General features: G+C 40.5%; 2 protein-coding genes across 3 annotated transcripts; both read right to left on the bottom strand.

The window, feature by feature from the left end:
* Positions 1 to 922: 922 nt before the first annotated feature.
* Positions 923 to 12,445, bottom strand: LOC134465623 (cytochrome P450 4V2). The gene is made up of 11 exons (XM_063219390.1): positions 12,141 to 12,445; positions 11,787 to 11,899; positions 10,184 to 10,269; positions 9,725 to 9,915; positions 9,182 to 9,251; positions 8,211 to 8,337; positions 7,432 to 7,605; positions 5,933 to 6,035; positions 4,388 to 4,522; positions 3,965 to 4,144; positions 923 to 3,262 (listed from the first exon to the last, which is right to left on the bottom strand). Exons 1-11 carry the CDS (start codon positions 12,331 to 12,333, stop codon positions 3,087 to 3,089), a joined length of 1,548 nt encoding a protein of 515 aa, XP_063075460.1. The 5' UTR covers positions 12,334 to 12,445; the 3' UTR covers positions 923 to 3,086.
* A 3,452-nt stretch (positions 12,446 to 15,897) lies between these two features.
* Positions 15,898 to 21,266, bottom strand: tlr3 (toll-like receptor 3). 2 transcript variants are annotated; one of them, XM_063219388.1, is made up of 4 exons: positions 20,723 to 21,266; positions 19,740 to 19,934; positions 17,539 to 19,361; positions 15,898 to 16,734 (listed from the first exon to the last, which is right to left on the bottom strand). In XM_063219388.1, the coding sequence occupies exons 1-4, from the start codon at positions 21,164 to 21,166 to the stop codon at positions 16,497 to 16,499; spliced, it is 2,700 nt and encodes an 899-aa protein (XP_063075458.1). In that variant the 5' UTR covers positions 21,167 to 21,266; the 3' UTR covers positions 15,898 to 16,496. The 2 variants fall into 2 exon arrangements, with proteins under 2 accessions (XP_063075458.1, XP_063075459.1); XM_063219389.1 differs by having other exon boundaries at positions 19,162 to 19,361.
* Positions 21,267 to 21,943: the final 677 nt, after the last annotated feature.

Here is a 21,943-nt window from a genome sequence, read left to right as displayed (position 1 = left end):
TAGATAGATAGATAGATAGATAGATAGCGGCGTAAGACATGCCTTGGAAACAAACATGCTCTCAAAATGGCTTGTACAATGTTATGCAAGCTGCCAATAGCCATCCTGGAGCTGTTTTTTAATACTGCGTAGGCGGGAGCACTCAACATCAATAACAATCATATGAGCGTATCAATATCACACAAAACAATTTTGTTTTTTCCTAATTGTTACTTTTATTTTCATTTTATGAAGATCTGACTATCTATATGTTCAGCCGTCCACCTCATTTCTAGACATTGCTCATACATGATAATAGCCTACATAGGATTGTTCGTCTATGTGTTTGCATTGCCGAGGCCTATAGTTTTAGCAGTATAGCCAAATTAAGCCTAGCAATGCAAGTCTATGGGAGCAAACAAAACATCAAATGTACTTACTGTATATCCTACTTTATGTAAAATGCAAAACAGCAAAGCTATTTAAAAGGGTGGACTGTTCCTTTAAGTAGGCTATTGCTGAAATATAGGCCTAATAGGAAAACTCTTAATTGTTTCTACCAATGTCATATTTCAGTTCAAGGGGCATTCGAGGGCTTATTATTTATTTAAATTATTCATTAATTCAGAGGCATAAAACATTGACAAGTAATCAGCTATATCACACATTTCATCCTAAATAGTCTATTATACTGCCTATTTGCCATTAACACACTTAAAACAATCTACTTACAGTTTGTTTCCCCAATAACAAGCCTTTGTCCGTTCTTCTTTTGCAGAACTTGGCTATACAGCAACATTTCATGCCGTTTTCACACAATTAACAATCAATGAAGGCATTTCTATAATGCTTTCTCTTTACATACAGGATAACCACACCAAAAAATGATAGGCCTACATCTATTCTATGGCTTATTTTTGAATGCTTACACAGTGTGTCAAAATTGAAATACAACATCCAAAACTTTATTACAGTGAAATGCCTTCACATGACATTAGGAGACAGTACAGATGATTGATAAAAAAAACAGTCAATCAATCACCAATTCTGTTGACAAAAGTGAAAAAAGTGAAATTGTGAAGAAAGTCATCACTGATTGAAATTGGAAAATGCACATGATTCTGAAACATAGTAGTAGGGAATGGATCGCACTCAATTTTTCTTCTTTCTTGTGGTTTTATTTTATTTTAACATTCACCTGGTGACACTGAAGAAGGCTCTGTGCAGCCGAAACGTCTGTCATGTCAGTCCCTGCAAAGTTAAAATAAAATAAAACCACAAGAAAGAAGAAAAATTGAGTGTGATCCATTCCCTACTACTAGATTACTTCAGAGACGCACCAGCAAGACGGAAGAGCGCGGTGTGTGGAAGATAACCATGATTCTGAAACAGAAATGAATACTTGGTATATATTTAGCAGTATGTGTTTTTTTAAAGAAAATTAACCATTTAGCCGATTGAATTGTGTAGGAGTCAGTCTGTTTAAAGAGTTTAGTATGGATAAGCGCTTGTTAGCAATTGAAAAAACTGTAATATTGTGTGGATCTCTGCAGTGTACTGGCTGCAGTCTATAAATCATGTCTATTTTAAGATCTATGGTATCCTGGGCCTGTGGGATAAACACAAACTTATACTCAGCCACGTATGCGCATGTGCATAATCCCTAACAATCGCCACACACACACACACACACACACACACACACACACACACACACACACACACACACACACACACACACACACACACACACACACACACACACACACACACACACACACACACACACACACACACACACACACACACACAAACGTCTTTGTATAAACTGGAAATCAATCAAACAGGAGTGAAGTCTTCCACTCAGTTGGGCTATGCCTCGAGGGTGGAGAGAACAGTGTGCCACCATATGAATTAAGAGTGGAATTCTGGGAGAGCTGGTCAAAGCAGGGCTGTCTGAAAGGCTTTGAGCTGGATAACTGGCTCTACAAAAAGGCAGGCCATTTATGGGATTTTTAAAAAAAAATCTTTTTTTTAAATTATTTTTTGGGCCTTTCAAGCCTTTATTAGGTTTTTATGAGATAGGATAGTGGAGCAGGGAAAGGAAGTGAGTTGGGAAAGAGAGAGAGACGGGGAAGGGTCGGCAAAGGACCCAGGCTGGAATCGAACCCGGTTCGGCCACGTACCAGACGAGTGTCCTACCGTTAGCGTCATGTTAGGGCCCGTTAATGGGAAATCTGAGAACAGTCAGATTATGCTTGAGTCATCAAAGAAAAATCCATTCATGTATTTAACTGGTTATTCACTATTCTGGTGGTCAGCTGACCTCATTCGTTGAGCACATACTACTGCTGAACATAGAGCTGACACCAAGTGTGATTGCATGTGATTGCTGATGCCAATGATTTCATCCTTCTTGAATGGACTAATATCTTTTACAAAACCACATAATTCGTCTTCTGACATGATTGTTCAAGAAATGACAAGCAACTCATTGCAGCCCATCACAGAGTCCAAACCATAATCTCATTGAGAATCTTTGGGATGTGCTGGAGAAGGCCTTGTGCAGCATTCAGACTCCATCATCATCAATACAAGAGTTTGGTGAAAATGAATGCAACACTGAATGGAAATACATTTTGTAACATTGCAGACACTCATCAACAAAATGGCACAGCAAATGTGCGCCATAATCAGAGCCAAAGGCGATCCTATAATATAATAGTGTGCTCCTGTTTTGGTGGCAATAAGTAAAGCAATAGTAATGCACTGAGTTGTAGACGATGATAAATAGTTATATAGAGAATGTATTATATTCCAAATGCTTTGCTGAGCGAAGTGAGGGTTAATTTATGCTATGGCACTATCTCCACAGATTCTGATGTGCATTTCTCAGAGCATACCACTTACTATAAACTAAGACTGAACCAATGTGCTGTCTACACTGTAGGAGATAAAACACTGGAAATCTAAATAGAAATAGGCTCACCATAACTCTATGACCTCTGTCAGATTGAAAATGGGTTGGTGTTACAGAATGTCTCTTGTTATATGTTGTTCTGTGTTACAGGGTTGTGGTGTGCTGTGTCGTCGGCCATGTTTGTCTGTTAAGAACTGTGCGTGTGCCTCCTCCTCTCTAGTCGGATCAGGATTCCTTTCTCAGGTCGCAAAATGAGCTCTCCCAGGGGGCGCAGGTCCTCTCGCTTCTGGCACGCCACCACATCAAAGTATCGCAAGATGGACGCCAGGACCACTTTCTCCTCCATCAGTGCAAAACGCTGACCTGTCACCCATGCACATGTGCAGGTACAAACACACACAGACGCACACACAGACGCACACACAGACGCACACACAGACGCACACACACACACACACACACACACACACACACACACACACACACACACACACACACACACACACACACACACACACACACACACACACACATACACACATAAATACAGTATAAATTGGGGCACATCCATCAGCTCTTTTAAAAAAAAACACGAAGTATTTGGCATAGCAGAATCAAGCAGTGTGGAAAAATCAGGCCTAATCTATAGGCAATTTGAAATAACTTCAAGTGTCAAGTGTCATTTACCTTCGAAACTTCCCTTACAATACTGTAAAATACTGCATATTTAATACTGTACAAACAGCAGCCTGACAGTTGGTCACAAATTTACGTCAAATTAGGTCAGTCATTTTCACATGGTCAATACCTTATGTAGAGAAAAATAAATGAATGTAAGAATGAATGTAATGTATGAATGAATGAACGAATCATTGCATGCATGTATGTATGTAGCCTATGTATGTATGTATGAATGAATGAATGAATGAAGGAAGGAAGAAAGGATTGAATGTAATGAATGCATGTAATGAATGAATGAATGAATGAATGAATGAATGAATGAATGAATGAATGAATGAATGAATGAATGAAAGTTTCTGTCCCATGGTCTTCTGCAGAGTTTACCGATGCAGTTGCGGAGGCCAGCAGAGAAGGGGATGTAGCAGTATGGATGCCTCCCCACGCAGTTCTCGGGCAGGAAACGCTCGGGGCGGAACGCCTCTGGGTCTGGGAAGAAGCGCGGGTCACGGTGGAGGGCGTAGGTGATGATTATAGCGTTAGCTCCTTTTGGCACTTTGAAACCACCTGCAGAAAGGACGATGCTGTTAAATCCACCAGCAAATGAACGGAAGGATGACTTGAAAGGTGTATATGATCATCATCCATCATTGTGTGTGTGTGTGTGTGTGTGTGTGTGTGTGTGTGCGTGCGTGCGTGCGTGCGTGCGTGCGTGCGTGCGTGCGTGCGTGCGTGCGTGCGTGCGTGCGTGCGTGTGTGCGTGCAGGATGAGTTTGGGTGTCTTGTTGTACCTGCACCAAAGTAACTCACTGATTTGTGTGTCCTCACAGATGGTGCGTGCAAAAAAGGGGACGGAGGGAAAGAGCCGGAGGGACTCCTTCACCACACACTCCAAGTAGCGAAGCCTCTTCAGGTCCTCAGTGTTGACTGGCCTGTCGGATTCACCTGCGACAACAAGTTGCCAAGCAGTGGTTTAGTCTACTTTTTTGAAGTGGGTATACTGTATATTTGAGCATTTTTTGAAGTGGGTATACTGTATATATTTGTGCTATTCAAAACAATGCATCAATCAATTTTAAGTGGGTATACTGAAATCCCTGAAATTTAGAGGTGGGTATACTCCGTATACCCGTGTTCTACGTAGACTACACCACTGTTGCCAAGTGATTTTGAGCAAAACACCCATCTCCTCCACCACCCCCAACCCCCCCCCTCCCCTCTCTCTCTCTCTCATATGCACACACACACATACTCACATGCACTCACACACGCACAGGGCTGCTGGACTGGTCATCTGGCATACAGGGCATTTTCCTGGCATGGGCCGATGCTGTCGTTATTTGTTTTGTTTGTTTACATTTTTTCCATAGAGTCCGGCCCTCCCTCTATTTAGATGGGGCAACCCATTGGCCTATCTTAAAATAAGACAATGGACTAAGCCAATCGTAGTACTGTAGAAAAGACAGGGGCTGTGTGGGGGGCTGGTCTATGCCAAAAATGCCAGGGCCGGTTTTCATGCACACACACACACACACACACACACACACACACACACACACACACACACACAGACACACACACACACACACAGACACACACACACACACACACACACACACACACACACACACACACACACACACACACACACACACACACACACACACACACACACACACACACACACACACACACACACACACACTTCCAGACCATCTGTCTATTTATGCCTGAATCACAGTCAGAGTCCGTTAGTACAGAACCATCAAGTAATTGATCTGCCCTGTGACAGACTGCTATCAGGCCGGCTTTATGGTGCCAGGCTATTTATGAGGAGAGGAAAGCACAGGCTGTGGCTAAGGGCCTCGCCAGAGAGAGCTAATGGTGATGGATCACATCTCAGTTTTCCTCAAGCTGCACATACAGTGTGCATATGTGCCATGCCATGGCGGTAGGGAACACGATCAGCAAGCGATTTGAAAAATGGAAACTTACAGTTTTGAAAGAAAATGGTACAGACTGGGGATGTCACAACAGTGCACCTGTAACTGCTATGCAAGTATTTGGATAAGGTGTTGGGATTAGCAATGTCACGAACACTTAGTATTAAGTGTACACGTACATAAGTGTTTTTTTGTGCAAACCTTAATAATAATGCTTCTGAAAATTCATATTCAATACATGAATCAAATGTTGTACAAATGTACAAACACTTGTAATCAGCCATAATTATCTATAATATCAACACTTCAGTCAATTATTCTTAAACTGTGGGTAACACTAACACAAAAATAAGTGTGGTTTGTATTTACTTGTTTTGGTTGAGTAAACAGAGATTATTGTATGTGTCCATACCAAACACCTCCTGCAGTTCCTGCTGGACTTTGCGCTGCACCTCTGGATGGGAGCCCAGAAGGTGAATTGCCCAGTTCATAGAGGCAGCTGTTGTGTCATGGCCCTTATTGCAAGAAGCATGTGAAAGGTGAATAAACATTAGTTTTCCTCAATAACAGTTTACAGTCAACAGCATGCTGTGAAAGAAAGAAAGAAAGAAAGAAAGAAAGAAAGAAAGAAAGAAAGAAAGAAAGAAAGAAAGAAAGAAAGAAAGAAAGAAAGGAAGTTCTGAAGTATGTTTTAATTTGCCTCACTTAGTCAGTCTCTCCATCTAGGTCTGTATTCAGCACAGATCTTCACCTTTCAGGAAGTCATGATGGCAGATGATTAAATAATGTGATTAAAGTCTAGGCCTATGTGGGCAAATCACCAGCATGGAAATTCGCACTGCATTTCTCAAAGCAATATAGCACCCTGCCAACCTCAGTTGACAATCAAAGTAATCACTCGACTCAAAGTAATACTCGACTCTCAGGAAGGCGAAACGTCAGTCACTTGGTGCACCAAAATAATTTTTAAAAAGTTGCTGAGTGCTCCAGTCATCCCTGGGTCTAGTCACGGTGAAGTAGCCCAGTTTTTCTTGATACTACTGTCCTCGACTGCAAGCACCAAGGCTGAAGTACAGACATCCCCTCTTCTAATCATTACGACTATCTTGACATTTTAAGAGTCTTAAGATAGACAATTATTTCTTTGTCGTCAATTTTTTTCTCTGGGTGCTACACTACTCTTGTCTCCAGAGAGTGTGAGGTGTGAGTCAGCAGACACAAACTAACGCTAAAGCTGAACGGAGAGTTCTTCACTGGAAAAAATCGTCGTAGAGTTCATGCAGAATCCAGAGAGATTACACACCTTCATTCATCATTCCAGTCATGACACCAAACCCGTTAGCCTGCTAATCTATTTTGTCTGTGCTGCAATCATAAATAACGGTAATCTCACCGCAATGCTATGAATATTTAAACTGAAATGGTACCCCAACTGGTGTGTGTGTGTGTGTGTGTGTGCGCGGGTGTGTTTGTGTGCGTGCGTGTGTGTTTGTCTGTGCCCACACGCACATGTTTGCGTGAGTGCGTGCTTGAATGTGTGTGTGTTTGTGTGTGTACACTTCACATATATATGCAGAATAGCCTTGCTTTAGGAGGCACATGCAGGAGACAGCTACTGATGAAACCCTATCTCCATAAATACATTACATCTGTGAGAGCTCTAGAATATGAAATTACTATGATATTGCATTGCATATTATGGGTTTTGTCAAAGTATAATTGCTGGGGCACAGCGTCAGAAAACAATATTTTTTGTTCTCTATAATAACAATATAGTAATAATAATAATATAATCTTTAATAGTATCTATTGGACAATGGAACACACTCACTCACACACAAAACCCACATTCATACTATAAATGGACAGTATGGTCTTAACACCCTCTTAATGTTTCAAAAGCCAACTGACCTCAAACATGAAGGTGTCTACTTCTTCCTGGATGTCTCTGTGGGACAGCTTGTTGCCTTCCTCATCTGTCGTCTTCAGTAACATGTCCAGGAATGCCCGTCTCTTTCGCATGCCTTGATCTGATTCGCTGTCTGACTCAATGTATGTGATATACTCTGCCCTCTCATAAATCACCTGTAGGAAATTCACAAAATTGCAGTTGACGTGCACTGTGACACTATAGATATTAGAAATCTACTCTTACTAAGATGTTTAACAAGAGGAATTTTGCAAAAATAGAAAATAGTAAATATGTAAAATAGTGGTAACACTTTATTTTAGGGATAGCCTACATCTATTAGCACTAATACATACAATATTCCTGTATAAGTAACTTGTAAGGGATGTACAAAGCAAAGTCAAACATTTGTTAGGCATGTATTCGCAAATGTCTTGTTCATGCACAATAAGGGATTTATTACCAATTTAACCTTAGTAAGGACCTATAGTAGGCCTTAGTGTTTGCTTAGTACATGCCTTACAAGTTACTTATGCAGGCATTAACATTGTATGTATTAGTGCTTGCTTATAGATGTATCCCTAAAATAAAGTGTTACCAAAATAGTAATAGTAAAAAATAGAAAATAGTAAATATGTAAAAATAGTAAATATGCTTTCATGAAATACAATAAAATACAATACTATTCTCTATGACACTATACTATAGGCCCTACCTACTATAGACCTACTATACTATAGCTTACTATGAAGAAAGCTTGAAGGGAGTTCTTTTCACTTACACTCTCTGTGAAAGAATGAAGGACTTTGAGGGTTTTGTCATGCTCCTTGCCCTCCCCAAAGTAGCTGTACACAAAATCAGGCCAATACCAGGGCATCCTCTGCCTCCCGCTAATGATGTCACTCATTCTGTCAATATGTAAGAACTTCATTAGATTTAACCGGTATTAACCAGTATTTATACAATCTCATAATGAATGAATACAGTTAAACACACAATAACTAAGTGATGAATATCAATAATTCCATATGCAATTAATCAAATATTTTGTATTTTTCTCGTAACAGATTATATACAAAAATGTGCCAAAATGTATAGGCAGGCCCCTATATTTTTTCATCCAATGAGATTACTTTGATTGCTTTACTATGAGATTACTAGTATTTTTCCTTCGCAATCTCCGTAATAACACTATGTAGCGACTGGTGTGGTTTCTTTGTGAAGTACTGGAGAAACTCGGATGGTCCTGTGGTGTGCAGTGATGAACAGCCTTTCACCAGGTAAGCCAGTTAGCCTTTACCCCGCCAAAGGGCAAAGGACAACATAGAAGAAACACCACGTCACCATGACAAATCGTCTGGATCGGACCTCTCCGCTTGCACAGATTAAGAGCATTGGATCTTGGCTTTTTCAATTTGACCTGACCCACATCTAGGCTTTCTAATTTCAGGGGGATAGCCTACTATTTCGACCATAACGGGGTAAAATAATATGAGCCTAACTGAGTAACTGCCTGTTGGCAGGGATGTTTGTCATACACAACATAAGATCCAATTTGTGGGTGAATTTAGGTGATCGAAAAATTACTTCCAGCCCTAAATAGTGGACAAAAATGCCATCACATTTGTCTCTATGTGTTAGATGCCAACACAATGCTAACATACAGTAATGTTTCAGAAAAAGACCCTTTTGTTCTTGTATCCATGGATTTTTAAGAACATCTGAATGGTGGCAATGGCATGCAATACTCACTTGTAGACACAGCGCACATATTCAGAGTCGTAGTTACTCTGTGCATAGATTTTTTTCCCCATGGCAGTTTCTGAAACAGTTTTTTGGAGGAGCAGGTTAACGACCCATACCAATACCATATTAGCAACAGAAAGCAAACCATGCAGGACCCAAACAAATGACCCACTGAAAGCATTTTGATCTTAAACTCAAGATAATGAATCACCATCGTTGATGTGATTAACAGATGCTAAAACAGTACAACCACATTTTGTTCCAGTGAAATCATACTGCAAAAGTACATTCTCTCATGCTTTATACAGTGTATACCAGAGAGAGTAGAGAGAGAGAGGTTCCATTGGCCCATTTTTCCTGGTTCTATTATGGCCCCCCTAGGCAGACCTAAGGACTGTTCTATTCATTGTAGGAGCATTATGACACGGCCCTTTAGGCAGACCGGAACCTGGTCGCGTTAGGTGCCCATAGAAACCTATTATGTTGGCATATCTCTATACTTAAAGAATCTCTGGTGTATACTGTACTGTAGGTTCAACAATGTCTGACCACAGATGATGTCCAGGGCACACAGCGTGATGTGGTTGAAGCAGTTGAACGGCCCTTTGCCCGCCAGTTTGTCCAGTTTCTCCACCAGCACCTCCGCCTGCTCGTTCATCACCTCCAGAAAGTCCGTCAGGATGGAGAAGTGGAAGGAAGGGGTCAGCATCTTACGTCGTCTGCGCCATTTGTCCCCAGTGCTGTGTCACATAGTCCCATTAATTGGAGGAGGGTAAAAAGTTCATAGAATCTCAGGCATAACAAATCACACTCTTTCAGTCTATCTTTTAACAAAAATGCCTCATAGGTACAATACATTGAGAAAGAAAATGATGTGAAATGAAAAAGCAAATAATTGGGGTGGACAGATTTTAGTTTACGGTGTGGCTGTGGCTGAATGCACATCATAATGCTATTTTTATCCTTTGTGTGTCATGAATACATTTCAGCTTGAAAGTGAATAAGTACCTGGTAAGGAGACCAGTCCCAAGCCAGGGAAGGAGGAATTTGTAGACGTAAGCCTTGTCCATATGAACAGGGTTGTTCAACACAGTCTGAAAAACAACAATTTATTCCAGGTTCTTCAGCAAAATTAGAGAAATTTGGATCAAAAAAGTTATTTGCATCTCCTTATCTGTGTCAGACGAGGATCCTATCAGCATTTCCTTATCACTACTAGTGTCTAAGTTTACAGATCAGGAAAGTTCTCTCTCTTATCTGTGGTGTCAATTCAGTTCAATCAGCATGACTGATATTTCACCTGAAAGGTCAGGAAAGTTTATGATCTGGTGTTATTGCAGTATTACACAACCTCAACGGACCGTACCCTCAAAATAAGAGAAATTTGGTTCAAAAAAGTTATTTGCATCCCCTTGTCAGACAAGGACCCTAGAAATCAACATTTGAAGAGTTCAGATGCAAAACCCCCTAAGTGCCTTTTCAGAAAATAATCTTAATTCATTTGTATGTAATACAAAGCTATCAAAATTGCATAGTTTTTTATTTTATTTATGTAATATAACTATTTATATGTATTATCAAGTACATGAATGTAAACCAAACCAACAACGGGGTTCTCTAAAAATATAGAAGTGTAAGTATTCAGAAATGGAGTTAGGGGGTTTTGCATCTGAACTCTTCATTTAGGTGATGTTTTCCATATCATTACTAGTGTCCAAGTTTATAGGTCAGGGAAGTTCTCTCTCTTATCTCTGGTGTCAATTCAGTTCTTTCAGCATGTGACTGATATTTCCCCTGAAAGGTCAGGAAAGTTTATGATCCTGTGTTTCTACAGTATTACACAAACTCAACAAATTAATAGAGTACAGATTATCGCACTCTGTCATGTTTTATGACCAGGTATCGTTAGGTTGGCAATTTCTTAACTCAAATTGATGTTTAACTAAAAAAAATACTAACATTTAAATAGGTAACTGAATCAACACAGTCTGAATAACAACAATTTGTTTCAGGTTCTAAAGGAGATACATTTCAGCCTTCCAAACTACACAGCATATGCCATCATGTCATTAATTGGAGGAACGCCTAGAACAGTCGTTCTCAAACTTTTTGTGAGAAGTACCACCTGAGAAAATATTGAGCTCTCCGAGTACCACCTCGATAACCAACATTAGAATATCGCAGCAAACGTCTTCCATATTCACTTTTTAGTATTATTCTGCATTATGTTTTCAGATTTATACAGTTCAATATTACAAAATGTGAGACCAAAGAGACATTTTCGACTGCAACAACTTGATCAGCCTTCAAATCAATGCACAAAAAAATGGATTCTTCCATGTACCACCAGAGATGTCTCAAGTACCACCAGTGGTACACGTACCACAGTTTGAGCACCACTGGCCTAGAATATCCCATTGGTAGGCGCTTTGGTAAGTTTTTGGGGTCTAGTTGGTCTGGAATTTTCAGGACAACAGAGGAGTAATGGGTGTTTCAGGCCTTTAACCACATTGTATACTGTCTTCCTAAAGTGGCCCTCTTTATTATGATCAGTCCTTGTGTGCAGTATCCAATTTTTAAGAATATTTTATCTTACCAGTGGGGTACATACCTCGATAGTTTCTGCACGAAACAAAATGACGAAAGGAATGGGACCAAGCCAAACTTTTAGCAGTGGTGTATCTTTGTACTGGACCGTGTAATCGACCACCTGGCTAAAGAAGTCTAAAACAAAGCAATCAAAAAACAGTCAGATCCTATGAGGCTTCTGCCAAGACTGCAAAATTAAAGGACATACAAGGCAGAATAAGTAACAATAAATGACCCTACAATTTAACATCGGCATAGTCATTCTTCCTCCTCTTTATCAGCAGATCTTAACCACATCTTAGGGTTTTTTTGCACACCACATACACTTTGTACCTCACTTTTCATTTTCTCCTCTCATTTAAACTTGCTGTGTTACCTCCAGCGTTGGATTTGAATTGCAGTGTATTGCCAATGAGCGGGTATGTCCCTTCCAATCCTGGGATCGGCATCATAACTTTCCACTTGTGCAGGTAGCTGCTTGCCAGTTGATAGATAACATACAAGAGCAAGGTACCAGCAGCCGCTGCAAGCAGCCAGGCTGCGGTATAGAACTCCACATTTAGTGCCATCTGTTCCTCAAAGAGCACAGGTAGGACATAGAAGCAAGTATGTCCAGAGACAGAGGACGATCTGAGCCACTATTTGTTTGCCTGCTGTTTTAGCTTATCACCCCACTCACGCCACTGGCCATTCTATTCCTCCTCCTTTTCATGTCCAAATGTGGTGAGAGGTAAGGGCTGGGCCTCCAGTAATGATTAGCCATTGCATCCAGGTGGAGTGGAAATAGTTTTGCAATCAGAAAGACTGGTTGCTGGATCTCAAATGGTGCACTTGTGCACTTCAGTGCGTATGGCGTATTAATTATGCACTGAAACATAATGTCCCGAGTGCACAAGAACGCCATTTGAGATCCCGAAAGTGTGTGTTATTTACTGTAGGTATTGCAATGATAATATAATAACTGAATAATTGAAATTAACAACTGTGTCCAGAAAAAAAGTTTCAAAGAAGTCTGAAGTTGTACGTAATGTGACAGTGGTGAGCAGTGAAGACATTTGGGCTAAATATTACACTAGTTGTGAAGAGCGTCCTTGTAAGCTCTAACTTGGATATAGACCAGTGGTTCTCAACCTTTTTCTGGATAAACGCCCCCTGGTCCTCATCATAAGCACCCCAACGCCCCTTTGACCTCATCAAGCGAGTCAAGGCCCCACTCTGTATAAAAAAAATAAAATGGACTAATACCCCCCAAAGGTAACAACACACTGCCCCCTAGGGCTCCCCAACGTAAAGCCCTCGTTGAGAAACACTAATGAAGACCAATATACAGAATGTGGTTCCACAAACCTCCACCAGGGGGCTTAGCTCCACAGTAGATCTGAGCCTACCGCACATTTAGGAGAGCCTCAAGAAGGGTCAGACAACAATTTTCAGGTCACATTGATGAGTTGCATGCCTGCAAAGAGGAACCACATTAATCTGAACAACAACTGTGTTAGTTTTTCTCAGACACAATGTAAAGTGGACTTGATGCTGCCATTACTGTCCTAAAGGACATTCCCGTTGCAGGGCCCATGAAGTCATAATCTATCCCTGGTTCACAACATATTTTTCACTTTGCATTTGTTGTAGGTCTACTTACATTTGTATTACTCTTTTGTTTGCCATGATGTCATTTTTCAGTTTTTTTTTCTTTATCACTGTAAATAATTTCAACTGTAGTTTCTGTGCAAGTCTCGTCTTCCACTTGACTGTGATGATACTTCATCAGCCAAATCAGAAAAGTAATTTTTGTGTTCTTTCATACCAGCACACCCGGTCAATACCAAAGCTACTGAGCCGTGATATTGCTTTACACAGCAGTAAAAGGCAGTGAGTAGCATATCATTTAGTGTGATGCTTTGGACGCACGGACATGAAAGAGAAGTGAATTAAAAACAATGCCATGAACTGCATGCAGTGCATGCTTAAGACACACTTTACCAAAGTCCTAAAATCGCCTGTTGCGTTCTGCTGTCTGAGCTACTGTACTTCAGGTGTGGCTGTGGGTTGCAAGACAGAGAACCGCCCAATGAATGTCTTCCTGTGTTCTTTTTCACAGCTTATTCTAATATGTGACTTTGCTATACTGTCATGCATGCCAATCTGTCCTTCGATTTCAATGAGTGCAGAAACATCTCACGTACAATTTCCTCTCCAATCCAATCCCTTCTTTTGAGGAAGGAAGTCTTCATTATGGGCAAAGCAATCATGCTGTTGAAGGAGAGGATTGTGCACATCCCAGGAAAAGGTGCAGGACGAAGGCCAACTGTAGTTTTCAAAGAGAGAAGTCTGCACACTTAAAATCCTTTATTTTCTTTATCCTTTTTTTTCTTTGTGTGGACTTCTCACTTTGAAACCCAAAGCAATCATGTTGCCATGGTAGAATGATAGGCTTTGTAGGCCTGTCAATTTTCCCCTCAGGGTTTATTTGGGGCTGTGTTCTTAAAATCGAGTGAAGGAACATAATTGTCTAAAATGCACACTGTTTATCTGTGTGTAATTTTACGTTGTAAAATGTTACATGCAGTTTCCTGCTTTACTTTTGAGGACAGCAACTCCACATTCAATCGTAATACACAGAGATAGAGAGAGACTATGGCTCGATTGTAGGCCTACTATGCGAGTTGAATCTTTGGCACAGAGAATGGCACATTACAGCTAGACCAATGGCAGGCTCACCCCATCTAAACTGAGGGCTCGTCAGCAACAGTACGAGCTGTCAGACCAAAGGGAAAATATCCTTGTATGCCAGATTACCAGTCCAGCTCTGCCACCAATAGTGTTATCACAAGAGCGTAGAGGTTTGGTTTGAGCTTTGGTGGGGACAACTTCATAAGCCACCACCTCACCCCCATGTGACGATGTGACAATTTCATTACTGTATAAAATGTATTGTTCATCAGGCTGTGATCGGCTGTAGCTGTAGCCTACTAATGCTCCTGCTCCTTTACTTTACAGGATAAAAAGGGTCCTTTTGATTTTGTTTTTTTGCCACACTGTACTGTGTTCAATATAATATAATATAGGCTTAATATAATATAATATAATATAATATAATATAATATAATATAATATAATATAATATAATATAATATAATACAATTTAATATAGCCACAAGGGCTTTCTTATACTGCTGCTGCATTCCACTCATCTGTCTGCAAGACGTTGAGAAAGCCAAAAGTAGGAATGCAAATGCACCACTGCATCCACCTTTATGGCACGGTGGCACCTATGCCTCTATGAGTGCGTCTTAATATGCGACCTTGCCTCCTCCACTTGCCTCCTCCACTTGCTTCTCGTCATGATGACATCACTGACAACAGCATTATATTTCAATATCTTGCAAACACTCAATTGTAGAGTCTTTTTCTTGGGATGGTGAATGAAAAACAGTCCCTCAAAAGTTGTTGTGGCTAGGCTGACAGCTGGGAAACTTTATCGTTTTCTCCACGGAGAAGGGGCCAGGAGGCGGGACGAGGAGACAAGCGCAAGTGGAGGAGGCAAGGTCGCATATTAAGACGCACTATAGCTCGGTAAGGAAGTTTCATGTGCCCCTGAGCACCTGCCCCCGAAAGTGGCTGTGAAAGCCACTGAGTCTTCTCATACAGTCTGAAAGGGGAACCTCAGCGTCTTTTTCAGATCTTTTATTTTTCTGAAACACACAAGGCCATATATAAACCTATTTGAATCAAACAGTATCTTCATTGATTTCCCAGAGAGTGCAAATGTTTTAAATAGTCAAACTAGTTCAAAGAAACTACTACACGTTTTCCCCACACAATGGCGAAATGCGCACACTCCAAGACCATTTTCATATACAGTACATTCCTCCCTTCTTTTCCTCCCTTCTTAATCAAACTAGGCCTACTATATTAACCAATGAGTTTTAAGCACTGATTCAAAAACACAGGCCTGCTTTCCACAAGCAGCACAACTTAACTGCAGCTTGGCACTCTTGATAAGCACAGTCTATGTGTATAAACATTAGGAAATATTAAGCTACTTTAATCTGAAGTAATGATTTTGTACCCCTATCACCGAATTATTATGATTGGTATCTAATAAAGGGAATGTAGAATGTTGTGTGTATAAACAAGTATTGTTTTATTTGGAAATGCACAACACAACAGGTGTCATTCTTAATTTGACTGTTTTCATTTCTGAAAATTGAAAAACTGTCTTGTGTCTGAAAGAAAGGAGAAATTGATAATTTGGGGTTAAACATACTTTGTACAGTAACATTTAGGCTTTATTTTGCTGCCGATATGAAGAACTTTGAAAATGTATTTTTTTAACGTAACAAAGTAACTGTTAAATAGTCTAACAGTTGCAATTGAATATTGCATCAAAAGTCATTTGAGAGAGAGAGAGAGAGAGAGAGAGAGAGAGAGAGAGAGAGAGAGAGAGAGAGAGAGATTGTGCTTCTAACCACACTAGTTTCTAAATACAAGTAGCAGACTTTAATAGATTCAAGCCAGAGATTGGTTAAAGTTCATAAAGCCAGAGATACTGTAGGTTGTCTTGTAAGTTTTTGAGAAATAAAACAATGCATGCAGCTATAAAAAAATGCATTGGTGTTCACAATGTCATTTTACTATGGATGATCACATGAACAGTTTTCTATGCCTACTGAAAACTAATAGTCAACACATGTAGGTCCTTTTTTTAAAGATATGGTGGGTTGCACTGTTATCTGGAGCCTGATAGCATGTTGCTGGAGGTGAGTGCTTTCCGCAGCTTCTGGCGAAATGCAGAAATGCGCTCTCTCTGCAGTGGCCAGTGCAGCACACAGCACGGCTTCAGCATGGAGCGGCGCAGCAGCAGCGCCCGCGTCAGGCGGTGGTCTAGCACCTCCTCCAGGAAGACCAGCACCACAGAGTCACGGCTGTCCTCCATCAGCTGGTGCAGGGCATGGTGCGCCGTGAACCTGAGGGAGGCGCAGAAACAAACCGGATACTGTGGCTCACTCCCAGTACACAGCTTAATGTCAGCTTCCATAAAAGACTGTCATGTGGCAGTCTGTCATATGGAAATATTTTGAACTAGAATCAGGTCCCTGGTTAGAAGGTAATAATAGTGACACATATCAACATGCATAAACACAGAATATCCCCGGAAATGTCTTTTTTTGGCAGTTACAATCTCTCCGATTGTACGTCTTCTTTTAACAAAGATTACCAAATTTACACATGTTAATTTTCTGATTACAATAAACAGAAACATAATCATACATTCCTTTCCTTAACATCTAAGATAAGATGTTAAATTTAAGTCAATAATGTTTAATGTCCCACATTAGACATTAGATCTCAAATCTAACATAGGTCTACCTGCATGGTGTAATAAAACAGTAATGCAGAGTATGGCTTCCTAATTCAACTACATCTAAGAAGATAACAAAAGAAAATCCAAAGGAGGAACAAAAACTTTTTTTCTTAGGGAAGTTGTGAGCTGAGGCCTCATGCTTGCAACATTGCTCGTCTGTCCTTCCTCAAATAAAAAAAGTTATTTTCAGATGCACAGGTGGGCTGAATTTTAGCAAGCTGATGAGCACAATAAGTTGCAATTTCACCTTTCCATAAAATGTGCAAGAATGTAGATATTACAGTTTGAGTAATTTAATTACCCCATCATGAACCAGAAATACTACTGCTTTAAGTGCAAGATTACATTTCTTTGACAGTTTCTTTCAGTATAGAAGTTATACCCTGAGTCCTTAGTTTGGACTTACCGTCGACACAAAGGATCTTGCAGAAGGTTCTCTGTAACAACAAATATAATCTTCCTGGACCTCCTCATGTTTTCCACAATGGTCTCTAACTGTGAATGACCTGGTTCAGAATCTCGATCCTCCAGGAAGAATTTAAAATGGTCTTTCTCCAGTGGAAGAAGATTCCGTTCTACCCAGCCACTGTCTTGTGCAGCATGGACAATGTAGCCATTGAATGTGTATCGCCCTTCCTTTATAGCTTCATCCTTGAAGCCCAAAATGCTGTTTACAAATTTAGAGTAGTAGAACCGCATGCGCCAACCCTGAAAATGCAGCAAGAAAGCTGTGATCTGCAAAGTCAGGACAGCGGTGCTGCTAAGTACATATAGCAGATGGAACGGGGATGTATCTTTACAGGACAGTGGATCAAAGTCCATAATAGAGCGGTTGTAGTAAGCAGGTGGTGTGTTGCAGACATATTCACCCGGGAGGCCTGTGACACTGGCATTGGTGGAGTTCAGCCACTTGACAAACCACATTATGCTTTCACAAGTGCAATCGAATGGGTTGCGCTCCATGTGCAGTTCAGTTAGGTTTGCAAGCGCAGGCTGGAAAACCTGCTTCGGTACAGATGTCACCATGTTCTTCTGCATTTGTAAAACCTGTAAAGATGTCTGGTCATCAAATACAGACTCGTGTAGTCTGTCAAGGAGATTTGCACTGAGACTAAGATCGCCAAGTTTGCTTAAACCCCGAAAGGCATCCCTTGGAATCTCATCAAGTCCACAGGAGTCCATCTGCAGGCTGGTAAGGTTTCCTAAGCCTTTCAGAAACAGGACTGGGCCACCAGGGTTTGCATCTTTCCATAGCCGAGCCAGGTTGTTATGTTGTAATTTTAGAACCTTCAACTGACTCAATCCCTGAAATAATCCTTCATTAACATTGGCGATATTGTTATTACTCAGGTCAAGCCAAATTAGGCCAAGCAGGGGATGGAAAGGGGATGGTTCAAAATCCAGTGTGCCAGTAAGAGCTCTCCCCAAAAACAGATATTTTAGAGTAGGCACATACTTAAACGACTCGGGAGTCAGACTAATTTTTTGAGTATTAAAAGATAGATCAATTTTCTCCACCTGGAGAAGGCCTTGAAATTCTTGCCCTGTCAATATCTGGCTAATGAAGTTCCGTGCAAGCATGAGAGTAGTGAGGTTACCCAAGCTGGAGAAGGCACCTGGGCTAAGGTGCTGAAGTGCCATATAAGTTAGGTTTAAGGTTTTCAGAGAGGACCCTGCCAGAGCGGAAAATGTTCTGTCTGTTATGGTTTTGATCAGAGATGTGCTCTCGCTAAGGTCTAAATAAATGAGACTGCTTAGACCAAAGAAAGGAAATTCCTTAACCCCATTCATGGATGTTTTCCCCAGGTATAGGTACTCCAACTTGCCAAGTGGCTGAAAGGTGTGACTTTCCACGTTTCCCTTCACAGCATTCCATAGATCCAGCAACCGCAGTTTCTCCAGCCCTTGAAATGTCCCATTTTTTAAATTATTCAGGTTGTTCGTCTTCAGCGAAAGAAACTCTAGATTACTGAGACCTTGAAATGAGCCCTCATCGATATGACCCATTTTATTTCTGCCTAGATCTAACCTTGTCAGGTTAGTGTTTTTGAGCCCAGTCAGGGTGGTGTTTAGGAGACTGGTCTGCTGAGTGTTCTGGAGGGAAAGGCTAGCCAGTGCGGTTCCAGAGAGCTCATTACACAGCTTGGAGGTGACATCAGAGGACAGCTTACTATTGTCCATCAATAGGACTCTCAGACCAGAGATTGGTTTGAAGCACCCTGGTTCAATCTGAAGAAAAAGAAACAAAGACGGTCACTGTAATTTATTTTGTATTCCTCATTCATTTGTGTGAAATAATGACACTAATGATAATTTAAAAAAAGACGTATAATAGCTGTGAAAGAAAAGCTGTGTGTCATGTGTCAGTTCCCTTAGTGCATCACAGTTTTTTTTTTTCAAGTTTTTACCATTTATCCAATCTTTATGCGTTTTGGAACTTGTCGCATGATTTTACTTTGTAAAATCTACTGCTGTTCAAATACTGCAGATTAATAGTCAAACATCCATTATTTAATTCCACTGCATACAGGACCCATAGTCTTTTTTTTATTATTATTATTTTTTATTTTTTTTACTGTAAACATGTAAGACAAATGTATTTCTCACATTTTGTAGAGCTGGTAAATCTGACAGTTCAAGGACTTGTAAGGAGGAATTTTCCAGGAAAAAGAAGTCATCTGTTTTTAAGGCTGCTATATTGTTCCCAGAAAATACCAGAGTCTTGAGGTTGTGCATTTGGGGTTGATGTCCCAACCTCACAGAGGTCAAGCCGTTCTTGGTCACATCCAGCAAAGCCAGATTCTGCACATTCACAACAGAGAAAGTTGTTGGAATTTAACAAACTTCAATTCTACAATAGGCCTACAATGTAGCCTACATTTTATTTAAAGGTGCGCTGTGTAGAATGTGGCCAGAATGGGTACTGAAACTATGTTGCTAATGGAAACTGTGCTGCTTATCACCAAATTTGAACTTTTCGTGAATATTTACTAAATAATAAACCAATATTTATTAGTATAACCAAAGTACAGTAAGATTTACAGCTAATAATGTCTATTCCTGGAAATTCAAAATGGTGGACCATAAGATCCCCCTTTTGATGCAGCCTATTGAAAAGTGCAATTTTCCCAGTCATTATGAATAGGCCTACTTAAAATTTGATGGTGGTGGTAAGGTGGTGGTAAAGGCAACATTTTTGACTGGGCAGCATGAATTCTGGAAATGAAATACAAAGAATATTACACAGTGCACCTTTAAATGCAATAAAAATTCTGTTAGACAAGAGAATAACAATGCGCCAAAATATGAAACGTGTGGAACAGGTCAAACTACTTCTTTAACATCTGTCTCATATTTTGTAATGTCATGATATGTAGGCATACCACAACTACCATGATGTAGTTCATGTATACGCCTCAAGGCAGCAGTGTCGATTGATTGAGAGTTCAGTAAAAGTTATTCTGCTCCATACTAACAGGCTACACCAATAGTCTACACGACAAGCAGCTGCAGAGTTTGATGACTGACGTAAACTAACGAGCATTTAACAAGATAGGCTACATCTCAATTACCCAAAACGCTGTCCTTACCTGCAGAGCGGTGAAAGGTTCACCTTTGATTTTTAACCTGTTGACAGCGAAATTGAGCTGAGTCACATTTGAACATGATCGCAGATCTTTTTCCTGCAACAAGTGCACCACGTTGTGTTGGATGTTGAGGTCCTGTAGAAGGGGCAGGCTCTCACACCATCCTGCATCTATCTTAGTAATACTGTTGTAACTGGCGTCCAGATGTAGCAGAGTACGGTAGAGTGCCAAAGTTGTTGTATTCAGTGTCTTAAATTGATTGTGCGAAATATCAAGGCTGGTGATGTTTCTCGGTAGGTCGGACGGGATTTCTGTTAAACTCAAGTGGCTGCAGTCTGCTCTGTCATTTTGCACCACGCATGTATTTCTCCTCGGTGGCACGGCGGCACAGATAACCGCACAGTAAATGAATGCCACCAGGAGCGTGAGAGTGATTTGAAGAGTCATTCTTCTACGGCAATGCCTAATTCTTCCAAAATTCTATCCCAGTACATCTAAAATACTCGCATGGCGCTGGTAACTATTGCCTTGTAAGACGTAGATCAGGGAAAACCTGATAATAATAACGAAATGACTCATGCAGGTCACCTGTCTACTTCACAGAAAACGAAACTAGAACTGTGGGCGGGACTGGTTCAAGCGGACCAGTGCGTTTGCAATGTCCTGAACCAACGCTAGGGGAGACCGGGGCTAGTTGGCACAGGGGTAGGTTGGCACATGCTCATTTTCTGGGTCATTACAGGTCACTTCAAAAAACCCACTGTAAAATGATGCCCATCTTGAATAGAGTTAATCCAACTAATTCAGAGTAATCAAGGTTATAAAATCTTAGAGTGAGTGAAACTTTTTTTATTTTGTGATGTCTAAACTAAGAATAGGCCTTCCACTAAACTTCCATCGACCTTCCACTAAATTAGTTGTAAAAAGCTAAAAGTAGGCTAAGGAATAGAGCCATATAAATATTCTGTGTGATAGATACTGTAGGTTATCTAGCTCTAAATGGGGGCAAGTTGGCACAAATTCACAACAGCTCTTTAATCACATATTGATGGACACAATGAATTATCAACCAAATGTGCAATTTAGATGAGATGTAAACCTATTACAATATCTTAGTTTGAAGCAATGTATAACAAAGATATGACACTCAAACTGATAAGTGTGCCAACTAGCCCCGGTCTCCCCTACTTTATGCATTAGATAGATCTATACATTAGTACACTG

Source organism: Engraulis encrasicolus, chromosome 16 (genome assembly GCF_034702125.1).
Source record: "Engraulis encrasicolus isolate BLACKSEA-1 chromosome 16, IST_EnEncr_1.0, whole genome shotgun sequence".
Lineage (NCBI taxonomy): Eukaryota > Metazoa > Chordata > Actinopteri > Clupeiformes > Engraulidae > Engraulis > Engraulis encrasicolus.
This window is presented reverse-complemented; position numbering and strand designations above follow the sequence as displayed.